Raw genomic sequence first — 19,822 nt, forward strand, 5'->3', positions numbered from 1 at the left:
CCATGCAGCGCATATAAAATATATAACTATATCCCTATTAGCGGATCCTGTTATAATAGACAGCAGGGCCAAATGAGCAACTCATGAGCCTATCCAATCCCACCCTTTATAATGACAAAACACCCTCAGGAATCCTCTGCCAGTGTAAGATCACATAGGAAGCTTAGCAAAAGGAAAGGTGGTGTAACAGTGCCCATTAGGTGTCCTGCCGTTGACAACCAGTCACTTTCACCTTTGTTTGCACTGGTGTCATGAACAAGAAACCAGGACTGCTATGGACTTCTTCAGCAACAAATCTAGGTCCTGTTTTGAATCAGACAGTGGTTGGGTTTTATTACCTTGTAGTGAGAGCTTGAATCCTGCTATTGACACATGGGGATGATTGGGAACCACCACATACAACATTGGGTCAGCTCTAAGGTATGTGCACACTACGGAATCCCAGCGGACCACCTGCTGTGGATTCCGTAGCCCGTCTCTGCTCACAGATGCATGTATCTCTGCTGGTCCCTTAGGCTTCATTCTATGGTTTGCTAGTTTCCGCCATCCGCCCAAAGAATGAATCCGCTCGTTCTTTCTTGGGGCAGAATCTGGCAAACCATAGAATAAAGCCTATGGTAGCAGCAGAGATGCGCATGGCCGATTCTGGAGTGTGCACGTACCCTAATAGTATATGCACACTAAGGAAATCATGCATATTACATTGCTCCCCCCCCACACACACCCACACACTCCTACTTGAAGTTCCGCCAGTCCCATAGGCTCCATTCTATGCACAGGTAGAATTATGTCAATTCTTTGCGTGGACAGCAGATTCCACCTAACCATAGAATGGAGTCTATGGGATGGATGGAGAGTGAAGCGTGAACGCACAGGGGCGAGCGACGTAATATGCGGCATGTTATCGGCATGATTTCCTTATAGTATTTATTACAAGGAGCACCAGCAGCTCAGCCACCACATGTATTGCCTCATATAGCAGTGCTTCCAGCAAGCATTTTTCAGCACACTCAGGGTTTCCCAGGAATGTCTTTGTCAGATTGTAACACTTTCTTTGCCTGCTTGGTCACCATATTTATCACCAGTTGAGCATTTATGGGACTAGCAGGGATGCCAGGTTCGGCAACTTATAAGTGATCTACAGACCCAGCTACACATACTGTATGAAGTTTCATTCGACTCCCACAACTTCTTCTTTGTGTGTTTTTGTCATTGAGCATAAATGCCCAATTTTTGCCCTTTCAAGTGTGTCTACTTCCTTCACAGCACAAGAGCAAGAACTCAGTTCAGCAAAAGTAGTCAGGGAAGGAGCAGTGTCTTTAACATAAAATGGTGTATACTTCCCCTAGGCAGCATGTGTTAATACCAAGTCACAGCTACACAATGAAAATAACTGCACATAATACTTTTGTTTCAGGTATTTCCAGTCAATGGGAAAAAAGAAATTGGGTATTATTTCAGAGTTAAAAGGAGTCAGGTTCCAGGTATAACAATAAGTTGTGGAACAATGTTCTACAGCATGACCCCAGAGCATATTGTTACATCATGTGGTTTTGAAAAGTAATAATTTCATGTTACTGGCCAGCAGCCAAATTTGTATGTTTTTGTTGTTACATTTCCTCACCTTAAAGCAGCAGCCCCCTTTTTTTCCCACTAGGGATCAGCTTCATAATGTGAATGTAGACAATAATGCGCCCCTCTGTGACCCCCCCCCCCCCCGAATGCCCCTAGTATTGCAGGTAACCCCCCTAATGAAGCCCCTAGTATTGCGGTACCCCGCCCCAGGGTAGCCCTTGTATTATAGTTAACACCCCTACCCCCCCCCCCCCAAAAAAAAAAAATGAAAACAGGTGTCCAAAATGTACGTACCGGAGCAGAGATTTACCTCCGGACTTCCTGCTACTGTATGTGCTGTAAGTGGTGATTATGCGCTGGCACTGCCTACTGGCACCAAACTGTCCACAAACCAGTCTCAGTCCATTGACCAGGGGTTTGTGATGCCTTATGGTATGACCATACACAGCATTTACTCTGTGGCTAGCTATGAGTAAGGCCTGGTGGCCGAAACATGTAAGCTACTGCTGTTAAATCTATTTTTATGTGAAGACTTCAATAAAATTTTCGTGGATGATATCCTGATTGCTGGCTTTCTACAACAACTTACTCTGTGGTTCTCCATATACAAAATCTTCAGCTGCAGATTTGTCATAGATTTTCCCAGTTGAGTTTCCATAGGGAAGGTAAAGTGACCCTGTACCCACAATCTGACCCCCCCCCCCCCCCCCCAAACCACTTGTACCTTCGGATTGCTGCTTTTAATCCAAGATCTTTCTTGGGGTCCGTTCGGCAGGTGATGCAGTTATTGTCCTAAAAAACAACTTTTAAACTTGCAGCCCATGCCGAAGGGGAGTATCTGTGCCCTAACTTTGCACCACCCCTCCGTCCCTCCTCCCCACCCTCTTCATCATTAGGAATGCTCCAGGCAGATTGCCTCCTATTCCCCACCTGTGTCAGCCCGGCACATGGGCTGGATCATTAAGCACATGTGCAGCGTTCAGCATGGAGAAAATGTTTCAGTGGCATTCCTAATGATGCAGAGGGTGGGGAGGAGGGACGGAGGGGTGGGCAAAGTTAGAGCACAGATACTCCCGTCTGGCACGGGCTGCAAGTTTAAAAGTTTTTTTTTAGGACAATAACTGCATCACCTGCTGAATGGACCGCAGGTTAAAGCAGCTATCCGAAGGTACAAGTGGTTTAGGGGGGGTCAGATTGTGGGTACATAGTCGCTTTAAAGTGCACAGCAGCTTTTTTTGTTGGACTTAAAGCGTAGTAGACTACGCAAGGCTAGAGGCTGTGGGGTAAGGTGTCTCCATGTCCCTGTTTTGTATGTCTTTTGCATATTGAATAAAGATCAAGTTTTATGGACATTATTTTTCCTTACTTATATAAAAAAATATTTTTACTACACAAAGTGGTACATTAGCTTTAAAGTCAATAGGTATGCCACAGATTATTTTGCCAAACTTTCATTGACATAGTCCAAAAAGAGCATGTGAATGGGATGTTACAGTTGTGCTACATAATTTTGGTGCAAAATATTGCTTTATACCAGTGCTTCTCAGTTTCAGTCCTCAGGCCTCACCAACAGGTCATGTTTTGAGGATTTCCTTAGTATTTCACAGGTGATATAATTATACATATAATTATACTCAGTGCATCAGGTATCATCACAAGTGTTCTCTGTATGGGATAGCCTCAAAACATGACCTGTTGGTGAGGCCTGAGGACTGGAATTGAGAAGCACTGCTTTATACCAACCAAAAGGTGGTGTCTATCAAGATGCACTTAGTATCTAACACAGCATGTGCCTCTGTAATATATTTTGGACATCTTTTGCCTATGTCTTCTAGGTATATGCTGCCTTTAATGCTGATTTCACACATGGCATTGTTTTGTAGTGGATCATGTAGGTTGGAGACATATAAGTACTTCCTTTACTTTACCCATTACTATAAATTCACTTCTGGTTTTGACTAAAAACTGCAATGTATGAAACCAGTACAAAGGGGACCTTTCAGCAGGTCAGATAAAGGGTGGGCCGAATCGTCGATATGTGGACGGGGCAGTGCTCCTAACGGTGCCCCAGTGTTTTGCACCAGAATGGTGCAGAGGATAAAGGCAAGAGACATACCTTCATCCTTGCCGTCTCCTGCATCATAGGGACATATCAGCAGGTTAGATTCGTCTAACCTGTTGATAGTTCCCCCCTTTAGGCTGGGTTCACACTACGTATATTTGAGGCTGTATATTTCAGGCCTCATAGGAACCAAAACCAGGAGTGGATTGAAAACACAGAAAGGATCTGTTCACACAATGTTGAAGCTGAGTGGATGGCCGCCATATAACAGTAAATAACTGCCATTATTTCAATATAACAGCCGTTGTTTTAAAATAACAGCAAATATTTGCCATTAAATGACGGCCATCCACTCAATTTCACCATTGTGTGAACAGAGCCTTTCTGTGTTTTTAATCCACTCCTGGTTTTGGTTCCTATGAGGATCTGACTTGAGGACCAAATACAGCCTCAAATATACGAAGTGTGAACATAGCCTTAAAGGAGAAGTCTGGCATGGGGACTTTTAAAAAAAGGCAGGGGCATGGGTAACATAAAAAAACAAGGGGAACTCTGGATAAGAAAAACTTGTTTTCTATTAAAAGTACATTAAAAGTTATATAGATGTGTCTATACAATGTATTACCATATCTGTGTGGTTTTGCCAGACTGGTAGCTGATAGAAATCCAGGAACTGGAAAAGAAAATGGCCCCTGTGCCAATACACATTGTCTCCTGCTCCTTCTGCTCTTCCCCCTTAGGGACCTATTCCACCAGACGATTATCGTTTAGATTATCCTTAAATAGTTCGAATCTAAGCGATAATCGTTCGGTTGAAATGCAGTTAACGATTAACGTCCGAACGAGAAATCATTGATCGCTTTATAAGACCTGGACCTATTTTTATCGTTGCTCGTTCTCAAAACGTTCACAAATCGTTTGCATTGAATAAGACGTCGTTCGGTCGTTCGCAGAAGATACGAACGCAGTAGCGAAGAAATAGCGATGAAAAAAACTATCACAAATATGATCATAAGTAACGATTATCGTTCCATGGAAATGAGTGAACGTTTTCAGGTCTTTCGCAATAGCGGTAGTTTAAGATCATTAATCGTTAACGATTATGCGAACGATAATCGTCCCGTGGAATAGGGCCCTTAGGAGACAAATCTTTCATGCCTCTGTCTCACGTTGTGTGTGTTTGCTGAGATCAGGTTGATGATGCAGACGGGGCAGGGCGTGATCTAACAGGAGGCTTGGCTGGATCCCCCAATCCCCTGAGTGATTCACCATCTCTGACCAGACAGAAGCAGCTGCTGCACTGATTTCTCTGATTGTGCAGAAGTGTGCAGTGAAATTAGGGCTGTTTTTACACATGTTGGAGTTTCATTGCAGTACTGCAGAGTGTTCACAAAAATGGTGCAGTAACACAAGTAAATGATGCTAAACAGCAGAGAGGATCAGAGCCTTTTTGTGGGGCTCAACTTCAAAGATAAAAGATGCTCGATCATAATATGTGCATGGAAATGAAAAGAAAAAAAAATTCTAAAAGTTCTTTACTTTATTCCAATATCAGCGTTACAGATAGAGAATACAGTGTGCTGTGTGGTGTTACAGGTAGAGAATACAGCGTGCTGTGTGGTGTTACAGGTAGAGAATACAGCGTGCTGTGTGGTGTTACAGGTAGAGAATACAGTGTGCTGTGTGGTGTTACAGGTAGAGAATACAGCGTGCTGTGTGGTGTTACAGGTAGAGAATACAGCGTGCTGTGTGGTGTTACAGGGAGAGAATACAGCGTGCTGTGTGGTGTTACAGGTAGAGAATACAGTGCTGTGTGGTGTTACAGGTAGAGAATACAGTGTGCTGTGTGGTGTTACAGGTAGAGAATACAGCGTGCTGTGTGGTGTTACAGGTAGAGAATACAGCGTGCTGTGTGGTGTTACAGGTAGAGAATACAGCGTGCTGTGTGGTGTTACAGGTAGAGAATACAGTGTGCTGTGTGGTGTTACAGGTAGAGAATACAGTGTGCTTTGTGGGTGGGAAAACAATGAAATGATTAATGCAAATAATTCAGTAACACAATGAAACTGCAATGTGTGAACACAGCAAAGATGTTCTACAATAGATTTGGGTGGGGAATGTGCAGGAGGTGATGAACTGTGTGAGGACTATGATGAACAGCTAAGGGAAAGCATTGCATTCTGGAACCTGTAGTACTGTGTACAAGTGCTCAACCAGAAAATGCAGAAACACAAAACCCCCCAAAACAAATGGATTTTTAGTAGTTTCAAAACTGGAATAGATAGGTAAGTAATGCTTTATGCTTCTGCAGAAGTTTCATTTTTTTTTACCTCTACCTGGAGTTCCCCTTTAACTTACCTCTTCCCATGCCTTTTAACCCCGTCCGGGCTCTGGGATCATCTCCCAGCTGACGCCATGACCCGGTTGATGAACTGCCCGCTCAGCCAATCAGTGACTGGGGTGGGACACCACTGCAGTCACTGATTGGCTGAGCGGGCAATTCATCAAACAGGAAGGAATTTTCTCCTTCGTCGTGACATCATCAGAAGTCGGGGGGAAATGCATTCCGGTGGTTGTCCCGTAGCCAGTGTAGTGGCGCCACATGGGCACGTGGAGAGGTAAGTTAGCATTCTGTAGTAAGCCCCCCTCTGCCCCTTCCGGATGCCCAAAAATAAAAATGGACTTCTCCTTTAAAGGGGTAGTGCTGTGCTAAACAATTATTCACAAAATAACACACATTACAAAGTTATACAACTTTGTAATTTGTGTTATGTATGTGAATGGCCCCCTTCCCCGTGTTTCCCCCCACCCCGCTAGACCCGAAGTGTGATGCATCATATTCACCGCATCTCATGTCGACCCCCGTCCGCCATCTTGGGACAATGACGTAGTCTTCGGGAGGCCGGCCGAACCGCTCCATCCGTCCCTCATGCCGGACCCCCTCTGCCGCGTCATAACTGTGCTCAGCCGCGAGATGCGGTGAGTATAATGCACCACACTTCCGGGTCTAGCGTGGGTGGGGGGGAAACACAGGGAAGGGGGCCATTCACATACATAATACACATTACAAAGTTGTATAACTTTGTAATGTGTGTTCTTTTGTGAATAATTGTTTAGTGCCGCACTACCCTTTAAGATAATGATAACAATTCTGCCCTTCTTGCAATAGCTGGTAGCTACACAATTGCCAGGACCTAGCAGAATGGTTGCTCAACATTTTAGGCCACATGCACACATCAGTAAACTGTGCATGGTTCATGAACATGGCACAGACCACCCAGGGAGTGTCATCCGCAGGTCACCCATAGAGCCATAGTACACTGACCGATTAGAGCAGCAACAATCTGCTAGAACTGCCTGGGCATTGTTAGTGATGTTCGTGCAGCCCTTGCTTTATATACTTTATAAAATAATAAAGTTTAAACTTACCTCTCCACACTCCCCATTTCCTCCTGGCTTTTCCCCACTCACCTTACCTGATGCTAAAGCTTCTGAACCTTTCTAAAAGTGACAGGCTGTTCAGTCAATCATGATTGGTTAATTGGCCTGTCACTTCACAAATGGCTTTAGAAGCTTCAGTGGTGGTGAGCTTGTTGTGCGAGCTCTAGGCAAATACACGGACAGTGTAATCCATGGTCTTATACACTGAGGCATACAATACAATATGTCCTATAAACTACGGATAGCATGCAGTGCAGCAATGTCCTTGGACCCCTTGCTTTAAAAAGTGTAAAATAAAAGGGTTCTCTGTGCCCCTCATCGCCCCCAGCAGCTGCCGCTGAGGCTTCTAATCACTGACTGTGGCGGTCCTGTCAATGAGCTGCCTGTCACTTCAGAGAAGTTGCACCAGCGGCTGGGGGGAGAAATGAAGAGAACATCAGGGAGCACGGAGAGGTCTTGTAAAACTCCATTATTTTATTTCCACAGTCATCAGCCATCGGGTGTGTATCGCTATTACAAATAGGGACGCATGCCCGGCAGCTGATGATTTTAGGCGAGGACCAAAAGACATGATCAGCTGATAATCATTGTCATCGGATGATCTTTGTCTTTATTATACAGAGGGTTAATCTGCCAAATCGGGCTGATTTGGCAGATTATCATTCCGTGTATTAGGGCCCTTAGTGCCCACTCTGCAGTAGTGTCAGATCCTTTATTATTTCTACTGTAAGGCCATGCAGTTTTGTTCACATTTAATTCTACAATACCAACCTTTTAGTCATTGTATCATACAGTGTCCGAATAAATGCTGCATAATAAAGTTTCCTTTAAACAGAGCAAAGCAATATCAACCTCATCATGAAAATCTGCACCAGTTCATGAATTCCTGTCCTGAATAAAGGAGAAACTTACTGTGTAACCTCCCTAGAGATTCAAGAAAAAAGCAAACGTAACACAGCTGCATTTAACAATATGAAAATCTTAAATATCTGAATCTGAAAATCTCAAATATTAGAGCTAATAAAATGCACTTAAACCAAAGACTTATTCCTCTATTTGCATAAACTTAAAAAAAACTCTGTTTATGGTCTTGCATACTATCTTCACACTAAAAAGACATCCACAAAATAATGGATTTTTCAAAAACGGAGAGGAAAAACTGTTGCGGGAACATAGCCTATATGTTGCTGTTCTGCTTTCCTTTTTCCTTGTATCTCTAACCAGGTTAGAGACACTATGCAGCTTACTCTTAAGCCTCTATTACGCGGGGCGACTGTGAGAAACAAACGAGCACTGTCAGCACTCGTTTGCTTCTCGTTACCCTCTTGCTGCCGCTGCTATTACGGTGGCAGCGAGCGCGTGAGTACAGGGGGGCCGCGGAGAGGTGCAGGGGGGGGGGGGCTGCCCGGGTGATCGCTAGAACGTTCGGGCAGCCCATAGCAGATAGCAGCGGTCTGCTGCCGCTGCTCCTATTCCATAGGGCGACAGCAGCAGATCAATGCTATATGAATCGTTTGTCTTTCAACATGTTGAAAGACAAACAACTACAACGATCAGCTGACATTGTTCATGTCGACTGATTGTTGTGTTCTATTACACGGGACAATAATCGACCGTAACGGCCGATAATCGTTATGTGTAATATGGCCTTTTGAGAGTCACATGAAAGGGTCACATAAAAATAATGACTGAATTCAGTATACATAGTACTCTTTAAATGGTAAAAGTGTATCCCAAAAGTGAAAATGATGTGGGTCTTACAGTAATTCTTTTTTTTTTTTTTTTTGCAGCCATATTATAAATGAACTCATAGAAACAGAACGTGTCTATGTCGAGGAGCTTCAAAGTATTATTGAGGTAAGATCCTTTAAGGTTGGGCATCAAGCCTTTGTCCTCAGCTTTCCTCCATATGATCTGTTTCTTACACTCTAATCCAATGCTTTCTGTTTTTGTATAGTTATTAGAGAGGAGCGAATAGTGAAACATTCCATCATTCAAGTTCGATTTGAATAGCTCCCAATATTTGTATATTCGAACGACTATCGAAGCCCATTTATAGTCTATGGGAGAAAAATACTTGGGACCTGGAAATCAATATTCAACCACTAGGAGGTCACCAAGTGCACAATGAAACCTGAGGAAATGATGCCATCACCTCTGTAATGCATATGGGACAGGAGGGGAAGCATGCCTGGGTACATCTAACACTAGTGATATGCGAACATCCCATTTTCGGTTTGGTTTCCGAACACGAACAACAAAAAAAAAGTTCGGTTTGGGCTAGTGTACTCCAAAGATTCACGAACAAATTACGAATGTAAAGTAGAAGCGTACGTTCTAGTGGTCTAGTGGTACGCACTTGCGTAGTATCAGGTCAGGTGCAATGTAAAATGCGTAATAATGAAAATTAACGATAACTACAGATCAGTATTAGCAAGATAACAGGTATTATCCCACACTCACAGTATACAGCCATATACGGCTATATAATTGTTTTTTACAATAATAAAATGAAAGAGCTGTTCAACTCCTTTACAGGATGCAGACTGTGCAAATCATTAGTAGCAAAATAACAGGTATTATCCCGCTATCACAGTGTACAGCTGTATACACTATCAGTAGATGTCTGAACACACTGCTTGTCTCACAACAGCTTCTAAATCTCTGTATTTTATACTTTTAGCCTTCACAAGGGCTTTTGGGGGTCACTTCCTACCCAACTTCACCTAAAAGCTAACTCCCTGGTATACAGTCTGTCCCTCTCTAGCTCCAACCAGCAAGTGACATGAAATCACAGTTAGAAGTCCTGCCTATTCCTAGTGCCTGTCCCTCCCCCCCCCCCCCCCCTGCATGTTTATTTGCTGCAAAAAAAAACAATAAAAACAAAAAAACCGCTAGGGGATCTGGGAGGGTGAATCGAATTTTTACTGCGTTATAGTTCGAAAATTCAAACCCAATCGAATAGCATAAATAGCGTGCTATTCGCTCATCACTAATAGTTATAATATTTTTCTGTTGCAACACTGCAATAATCAGAAGACCCCTGCCTATTATTGCAGTATTTTATAGTAATGGACACCTATTGTTGTACTATAAGATTTAATGACTTTTATAACATATTACTAACATTTTACTGACTTTTATAACATATTAGCAGGTAGAACTCAAGGAGTTTTCCTTGTACATTATGGTCATCTGGTGGAAAAATTATGAATAATAAGAAGTCACATATGAAAAACATGGTTTCATCTAGGGAACAGTGGCACCCTTGTATGTGTGCTGGATGTGAGCTGAAATAGTAGGCACACTCCATTGGCAAGACTAGTACTGTTTCTCAAAGAAAGCATCTATGGTTTTCTAATTTCATAAAATCCTTTTAAATCCTTAAAACTATGTATACCTAACCTCTTCATACATACATTTTTTTCACTATACTAATACATGCATTTGTAACATTAGTCTTAAGTAACTAAACATAGCACGTTCTCTAGTTCTAGCTTGTACCATAGGAACAGAGTTTAATAATTACAGTTTTTATAATTACAATAAACATTTAGACAACTGGTAACTAGGCCCGCTTCTGCCATGAGGCGGAATGAGCCTTCCGCCTCAGGCGGCATATTTTGCGGTCCGGCAGAGGGGCGGCATTATGTCCCCCCTGCTGTCATTTTTGTTAAGTATCACTTAACAAAAATGACAGCGGCCGCTCACCTGTCCCGTCGCCCGCGCTCTCCACATCCCGTTGGGTCAGCCTGTGGTGTGTTTTTCCTTTTTAATTTTGTGGGTGACTCGAAATCCAGGTGGCCATTGGTTAATAAATGTGATTTCCATTGATGATTTATGTGTGATTTTGTTGTCAGCATATTCAACTTTGTACAGAACAAAGTTTTTTAAGAGAATATTTTGTTCATTCAGATCTAGGATGTGTTATTTGAGTGTTCCCTTTATTTTTGGGAACAGTGTATATATACAATCATAGTCTTATCTGTTTGATTTGAGAGATAAGAATTATAAAGCAACTATGCATATCTATATTACAGTACAATCGCAGGATTAGAAGAATGACTGTGCCTAGACTATGAAAGCTATGCAGTCCACATAGATAGCATCAGTTATTTGTCACTGTTACCAGAGAGAAGACAACATGACCTACAAGATTTCTGTATTACCTTAGTGCACATCTTTATGTTAAGACCCTATTACACGAAGCAAGTATTATCTGATTATCGCCATTAAGGCCAGTAATCGATTTGTGTAATAAAAGGCAACGATTACCTGACATGCACAATGTCGGCTGATCATTGTCTTTCTATGTCTTTCAACAAATTTACTTCACCTCTGGGGCTGAAGTTGCTATATCTTCTGGTCTCTGCACCTGTGCTGGTCTTCCTTCTTCTGGTTACATCCTGTTCCTGGCTCTGCTCTGTGATTGGTTGAATGCGAAGCAGGACATCATAATAGTGGCAGGAAAACACACTCCATTAGGGCCAATGAACCAAATACACAACCTTCCTTAAAGCGTAACTGTCATATTTTTTTTTATTGCAGAAATCAGTAGTATAAGCGATTTTAAGAAACTCTGTAATAGGTTTTATCAGCCAAAAAAGCCTCCTTCTGTACTCAAGAAGCAATCTCCCAGCCTCCCCCCCTGACTTCTTATCTGTGCATTATCAGGCAAACACGTCTTCATTACAGAGAAGCCAGTGAAGACGGGCTCTGCTCTCTCCATTGTAAGCCTATGAAGGGGGGAGGGGCTGAGGGAGATGAGGGAGCAGGAAGAGGTGACATGAAGGTCAGCTGTTTGTAGACTGTCTGGGCACCTAAAACGCTGGATTCAGGTTTCAGAAAGGTCAGTGCTTATCTATAAACTTACTGAGAGAAGATTGCAGGGTGTTGTGCTTTGCAGGACTGCTCCGTGCTCAGTCACTCCTAACAGCCCCTCCCCTCTCCATAGCCACATAATGGAGACAGAAATCCTGCTGCTTTTGAAGTGAGGGGGAGGCTGGGAGATTGCTTTTTCAGTACAGAAGGAAACTCTTTTGGTTTATAAAACCTATTACAGAGTTTCTTAAAATCGCTTGAACTGTTGATATTTAATGTTTTCAAAAAAATGGCCCTGAAATGACAGTTACGCTTTAACTCCTCTTATCTAAAATATAGCGTGTAATGGTTACTTCATAAAACAAATAAATCAAAAAGTGACTGAAGTAGCTAAAAACGCACTCCTACCACTAACTCTGCCTATAATCTTGTCTACTATCCACTATGTCGGAAATATTGAATCAAATAAGCTGCAGACTGTCCTCAGTTTTGGTGTGGTTTTGCAGCTCAGTTGTAGTGCTGTTTTTGGAAGAAATCAGCTATGTTTTTCAAATCCTGGATTTAAAGTAATGTATTTCCAAACATTAAAGTGGTACTCCGAAATGTAAACAGATTTGTAAATTACTTCAATTTTAAAAACACTTCCAGTACTTAGTTGTCAGCTGCTATATGTCCTGCAGAAAGTGGTGTATTCTTTCCGGTCTGACATGGTACCCCCTGCTACCTCCTCTGTCTAGGAACTGCCCAGAGCATTAGCAAATCCCTATAAAAATCTCTCCTGCTCTGGATAGTTCCTGTCACATACAGAGGTGGCAGCAGAGAGCATGGTGTCAGGCTGAAAATAATGCATTGCTTCCTGCAGGACGTACAGCAACTGATAAGTAATGGAGAAGTAATTTTTTTTTTCTCAGAAGTACCCCTAGGCTATAAAAGCCTGATACTCAAGCTATGTATTTTGTCGGTATATGGCACACTGCTGGTGTGGTGACCTAGTAGTGCTGACAAGATAATCTTAAATAAATAAATATCCTCCAATGCATTTAGACACATGTAACAGTGATGGTATGTAATAATAGATATGAGACAAAACAATGTTTATTTAATAGATGAACATTTTGGCATTATGAATAATCCCTCAAACAAAGGGAAATGATTTATTTTAATGATTGACATATTGTTTTATATTCCTCTGATATGTTAAAGTGCACCTGTCTCAACTTCTGGATCAGTGGATCTGTTAATCCGTCAGTTGAGGTCCCCATGGATACGAATATGCAATGAGACCATAATGTACACGACCCCCATTGCATCCAATAGGGGTTGCGCGCATTATGGTGTTATTGCCTACTGTATCTGTATTCATGGATATTGTAACTTCCAGATTAACAGAAGATCTCGCCAGAAGCGGACCGTCGTGACAGGTACACTTTAAAGGGGTAGTGCGGCGCTCAGAAATTATTCACAGAATAACACACGTTACAAAGTTATACAACTTTGTAATGTATGTTATGTCTGTGAATCGCCCCGTTCCCCGTGTCCCCCCACCCCCACCTGTGTACCTGGAAGTGTGGTGCATTATACATTACCTGATCCGTGTCGAGGGCCGTCCGCCATCTTGTGCCAAACGTCATCTTCAGACGGACGGCCAAGTCGCTGCCGCCCGTCCCCCCTCCGCCGCATCACAACTGTGTTCAGCCGTGATTGGCTGAGCACAGTTATGCTCAGCCAATCGCGGCTGAGCATCGGATGACGCTGCAGAGGACGGACGGCATTCGGAACAGTCGGAGCTGTTCGCCGTCCGCCCGAAGAAGACGTCGCTGAATGAAGATAGAAGACTGGTGTCGGCACGTGACAGGTATGTATAGCGCACCACACTTCCGGGTACACGGGTGGGGGTGGTGGGACACGGGGAAGGGGGCCATTCACAGACATAACATACATTACAAAGTTGTATAACTTTGTAATGTGTGTTATTCTGTGAATAATTTCTGAGCGCCGCACTACCCCTTTAATTTCTCAGGGGGAAATAAACAAAAAAAGTGTAAATTGTGTTTTATGAAAGCTAATTGAAATCCAAATGAATTAACCTTTTCACAATTCACTAATAAATAAAAACTCTGCATGGCTATGTTTACAGGACGTTCAAAAAACAGACACCCGCTTTTTTTATTTAAAAAGATATCCGTTTTTGCAGCAATTTGATTAACTTCCATGCAATGCATTGAAGTCAATGGAATTGTAGGGCGTACAATGCACACAATGTATTAACTAATGGAAGTTGTCTGGACCGATGTCAAAATAATGATTATAACAATTATTTTGGACCTGTTTTGCAAATACCAGACGTTATTTTTTAGTTGTTCAGATTTTCACCATCCATTCACTGTTTTTACTATTAAATTTTGACTTTTCAATTAAAGACACACCAAAAGGCCAATTAGTCCACCTAAAGCATGAAGCCATGCTTCCTTTTGTGTGAACATTTTGGGCTTGTTCAGAAAATAACATTTTATAGGTCAAAACAAAGTACAAAGCTATTATTTTAATGCAATTGCATATTCCAGAAGCAAATTTTTAGTTGAAGACTTTTGGACACAGATTGTTAAATATAGACTGTTCTATACCTGTTGTTGACTGCAGGGTTATGCATCAGCACTGGAAAATCCTGAAATGAACCCTTTGATTCCTGTGGTATTACAGAATAACAAAGATGTCCTTTTTGGAAACCTTCCTGAAATCTATGAATTTCATAAAAGGTATGTACTGTGTGTGTGTGTGTGTATATATATATATATATATATATATATATATATATTGTCATTTAAAATCATTTTTGAAATGTAAAGCAATAAAGCAAAGAAGAGAACATTGGGAACTAAACAAAAGGGAATGAATACTATGAATAGGCAGTAATAGACTAAAACACTGGCTACCAGACCAGACCCCAGATGCAATGACAGTTTTGTAGTGGACATTGGGGGTGAGGGGACTTACTAAATTATGTATTTCAGTTTTCTGGGGTAAAAAAGATAGCCCTGCTCATGTTACTTTCAGAAAAAGTGGGTGGACTTAGCTGAGGGGGTATGGCCTCCAGTAAGCCAGAGGATTTACTATAACTATGTCAGAGACTGGCATCAATTGTTGCTGAAATCTACACCAGTGTATGAATGGCTGTTCTTTAGTAAGTCTGTCCCATAGTACTTAAGGCCATATAAGAAGGGCATCAGCTGCCCGTTTCCTATCACACGGTGAGATGTGTGGATGACGGCAGATTATTTTTTCACAATTAGCTCATTAGTAGTATACCTAGTGGTGGATACATAAAACATGCTTTTCAGCCCACACCTACTTTCCTTACCTCATCATATACATAAAGGCTTAGCATGGCCCAAAATACAAGTTTATTTCAATTGAGAGAGAGGAAGAAGGCGCATCACCAGATGCCTTTGGCTGCATATTTACTTCATTGGAGCAAGCATATTGAATCCAAAACACATGCTTGACCTGGTTTCCTAACCTTTTCAAGTACCCCTAGTAAAAAGATGTTGCGAACAAGTATATCCAAGGGAGCATGAAGTGCTATTTTTCCTGTCAGAACAACGGACACCATGGTAAATCCCTGACTGACCAAGTTAAAGTAATTTGTCAGGGAACCATTGGTGTCTTTTGTGTATTGAATCTGACAATGCATTGTATAAAAAATCAGCTTAAAAAATTCAGCTGTTCGCTTTTTGTAGGTTTCTTTCTCACTTTTAGTAAACATGGGAAAATAAATTGTGTGGTTTTTACATGATTAAATTAAACTGGGTTTCCCACCTTAAAAATTTAGTTCATATCAGTTAGATGTGCCATTCATGTTTATCCACTGGTTGTCTACCAACATGGATCCCCTTTTTAGCTTTATGCACAGACAGAAGGTAAGTTTCCATTTATACTATTTTTATTTGTAGACATTGTATAGTGTAGTAAATATATACAATCAACTGTGGTTTTTGCACTTAAAGTAATGGTCAGAAAATATATCTACTGGTAGCTCGTTCAATGACAACCAGTGAGAAAGACAAGGACATGGACAGTAAGCCCTGCTCTGTTCCCACCCATTATCCCTGCCTACTTGCCACTGACAGCCCTAGACAGCTGCGGACAACCATGAAGATGGTTCCTGCACTGATATAGGTGGTACACAAAACACAGACAGACAAACAAACACAATAATACTTAGTGGACAACCCAGGTCAGCAACAGAGGGCAGCAAAAGTACAAAATCAGAGGCAGTCAGGTAGTCAAGGTTCACGCAATATGATTAAGGCAGGCAGCAAACAGGGAAGTCAGAGAACAAGCGAAGGGTCGGAGAACTGCAGGTCACAGCAAAGAAACGCTTAGCCTAGCAAGAAACACTAATAGCCAGCACGAATTAATATTTATGGAGGATCAGGGACTCCAGTACCTGATCGTGAACACAGATCACCTGAGCAGCAGCAGGGTTAACCCTGAAGCTGGCAAAAGCATAGCAAGCAAGGCGGGTGGAGCTGAACAAACCTAAGATATACCTGTGTTCAGGGTTCAGGGTTCAGGACACTGCAAATTTTTTTTATTGCCCCCCCTGCTAGGTGCTGGAGTGTATAATCACCACAGGTGATCGGTGTCCTGCGGCATGGCTTTGTTCCGGTCCCGTAGCGCTGTTCTTGTCATCCGCTGCTTTGACCCCTCTTCTGTCTCCTGTGATTCAACGCCAGAAGGCACACGCTCCCATAGAGAATGTGTTGTAAAGTGTGGCTGCCAGCATTCAATTACTGGAGATAGAAAAGGGGTCACAGCAGTGGATGACGTGAATGGCGCCGCGGGACTGGAACGAAGCCGCACTGCGGGACACCGATCACCTGTGGTGAGTATACGCGCCAGCACCTAGCAGGGGCCAATAAAAACATAAAAACATTTTGTGAAATGCTTCTTCAATAATTCAAACACAAAATTATATATTTTAAACTGCTACTTGGACAGATTTTTGCAAATCTTGTCCACTTTAAAGTGTCACTGTCGTTATAACTTTCTAAATCTCAATCAACAGTAGATGTGATATAAAGCAAGTTTGCAAGTTACATTCAATACTTTTTTTTTTTTAGTTATCATGGAAAACGGCACTTCCTGTTTTCTGACTCTTCTTTCTCAAGAAACAGGAAACAGTCAGAAAACAGAAAGTCCTGTGTATCCCAGGTCATCTAAACACTCACAGAGAGAAGGCAGTCATGTGATTGACAGACATATTGAGCCGTGACTCTCTGTACTCGCCGGAATTCCTGTGTTTAGTCTGTTTGTTCAACCAGCACATGTCAGAAAATCTGCCTCCTGGATTTCTGGTAAATTTAGCTTTGTTTTGCAGCATGATAACAACAAAAAAATAATGACTGTATATTGCAAACTTGCTTTATATCACATTTACTATTGATTTAGATTTTGAAAGTTATAACAACAGTGACACTTTAAGTGAACATCCAGGTAGCCATTGTCCCAGATATCCTCTTAGTTTCTGATCTTGTGAATAATGTATTCAGCACATACCTTGGGCACAATATGTGCACATACATTGGCTTTTATTCCTTCTGTTTCTTAATGTAGAACTTTTTTAAAAGAATTGGAAAAGTGCATTGAAGATGCAGATTCTCTTGGAAGGTGCTTTTTAAAAAGGGTAAGCTAATCTATTTTGTATTGGCTCCAGCTCCTCCCTATCTCTCTCTCTCTTTATCTTCCTCCCTCTCCCTCTTTTTCTCTTCCTCTCTCCCTCTCTCTTTGTCTTTCCCTTTCTCTGCCCCCTCCCCTGAGTGATGCCCTCTGACTAGCCCCTTCAGCCTACATCACCTCCTGTAACCAGCTCCTCCAGCCTACATCACAGTCTCCCTTAAACTAAAGAAATAAATACTATTATTCTGGGACCAGGATGGACTCAGGGCCGCAGATGATCAGGGCTAGAAGAAGGCACAGGGCATAAAAACACAGTTGTTAAATCTAGCAGATAACCTTGTCTGTTATGTGGAAGGCGGGCAGAGCTTAGAATAGAAGTAAAATAATAATAAAAAAAGGGGCACAGGAGCCAAGCAGATAAATAAAATCTTAACAGAAAATCTTTCTTCTAGTGACAATGAGGCCAAATTCCAGAACCAGAGGTCAAATACCCTAAGAGACCTATTAAATAAGGAATCCTCTATATGCTTGGGATTCTATCTAGAATAGATATAATCTTTTGGGCCACATGTTTGTTTGTTTTTTACTTAGGAATGATGTACAGCATATCTATAATAGCATGAGATGACACTTCTACCCCTTTCCATTGTATATACCTCTGATGTTTAACAGGTAAATATTGCAAAGTCCTGAACAATAAGTCACACTGTATATCAGATTGTAAGTCTGCTAAATATGACAGTAGTCCATACAAAAGCTTGCATGTCCTCTCTCTTATCTCTCTTCTTAATTATATAGAGGGTGTAACAGATTAGACTGCTATTACTAGGTGGAGTTACTTTAAGTTAATCTATTCGTATACTGCATTACTAACAATCTGTAGAGTACCTGAATTTAACAGAAAGTGTTATACATGTGGATCTTTTTAGACCAATACAGGAACAGCAGTAAAGTCAACAAATGAAAACTTGACGTTTCTCACCATTTATAGAATATTTTTCTTGATATATATAGAATAAAGTAAATTCTCCTTCAGTTGCATGCTTTTACTTGTTGGAACTGTAATAATAACAGAATGGTCCTCTATAAAAAAAAAAAAAATAACCTAACCTAATCCTCAGTTATTAAGAAAGTAACGAGTACACAGCATTGAGGCTGTATAGGTCTCTGTGCTTCTTTATATTTTACCATTATGTGCTGCATGTAGGGAGCTATTCTGATATACCTATATAGGCTCTGTACATAATGCCTATGTGACATTTATTTCTCTCAAATTTGTACCAAAGTCAAGGAAACCAGCTGCATGATTATTTCAGCCTTTAACCACTGTTTAGCCAATGGGCGGACAGTGATGGCCCTTTTTTCTGTCAAACGCATTATAAATGCTGCAATATCTACTGTCTGTGGCACCTTAGGGGTAAACTGTATTGGTCTCTAATCTATGCTGTGATGCCTTAGGCAATGGAATTGCCCAGTGTATTGTGCAGCAATCTTCTTCTGAACCAATGCTGGTTCTCTGGTCTCTGGTCGCTAATTTTTCCTTTCCAACCAGGACGGGCCATCTTGAAGGCTTCTCCTGGCCACAAATACTCTTTCCAGAATCTGCGAGAAAAACATTTTAGGTTCCTTGCTGCAGCACATATAGTAGTTAAGCCCCTCTGTGCCCCTGTATATTTTTAAGGCCCCTCCAGGATTCCGTTAGTATTATTAACTCCTCCATTGTCAGGATGCCCCCAGTATTATAGTTAACACCTGCCCCCTCCCAAATGCCCCTGGTATTGTAATTAAACCCCCTTCCAGGATGCCCCTAGTATTGTAATTGTAACCACTACTACTTCTATGATGCCCTGGCTATTTTAGTTAACCCCTCCCCCCTCCAGGATTCCCCTAGTATAACTTCCCCCTCCCCCTTGGATGCCCTCAGTATAACCCCTCCCCCTTGGATGCCCCTAGTATAACTCCCTGATGCCCCTAGTATAACCCCTCCCCTCCCTCTTCGATGCCCCTAATTTAACTCCCCCCTTGCTCTTGGATGCCCCTAGTATAATTCACCCCCTCCCTCTTGGATGCCCCTAGTATAATTCACCCCCTCCCTCTTGGATGCCCCAAGTATAACTCCCCCTCTCCCCCCTTAGATGCCCCTAGTAAAACTCTCCCCTCTCCCTCGTATGCCCCCAGTATAACTCCCCCTCTCCCCCTTGGATGCCCCTAGTATAACTCCCCCCCCTTGGATGACCCTGGTAT

General features: G+C 42.0%; 1 protein-coding gene across 8 annotated transcripts in view; it reads left to right on the forward strand.

Annotated features, from left to right (window-relative positions):
- Positions 1-19,822, forward strand: part of MCF2L2 (MCF.2 cell line derived transforming sequence-like 2) — a 304,091-nt gene that overhangs the window by 234,090 nt on the left and 50,179 nt on the right. For all 8 annotated transcript variants that reach the window (XM_069975109.1, XM_069975111.1, XM_069975106.1 and 5 more), the window contains exons 16-18: positions 8,869-8,935; positions 14,540-14,655; positions 17,516-17,585. In XM_069975109.1, coding sequence (XP_069831210.1) covers positions 8,869-8,935; positions 14,540-14,655; positions 17,516-17,585 — 253 coding nt within the window. The remainder of the gene's footprint in view (positions 1-8,868; positions 8,936-14,539; positions 14,656-17,515; positions 17,586-19,822) is intronic.

This window comes from Dendropsophus ebraccatus, chromosome 6 (assembly GCF_027789765.1).
Source record: "Dendropsophus ebraccatus isolate aDenEbr1 chromosome 6, aDenEbr1.pat, whole genome shotgun sequence".
In the NCBI taxonomy this organism is placed as follows: domain Eukaryota; kingdom Metazoa; phylum Chordata; class Amphibia; order Anura; family Hylidae; genus Dendropsophus; species Dendropsophus ebraccatus.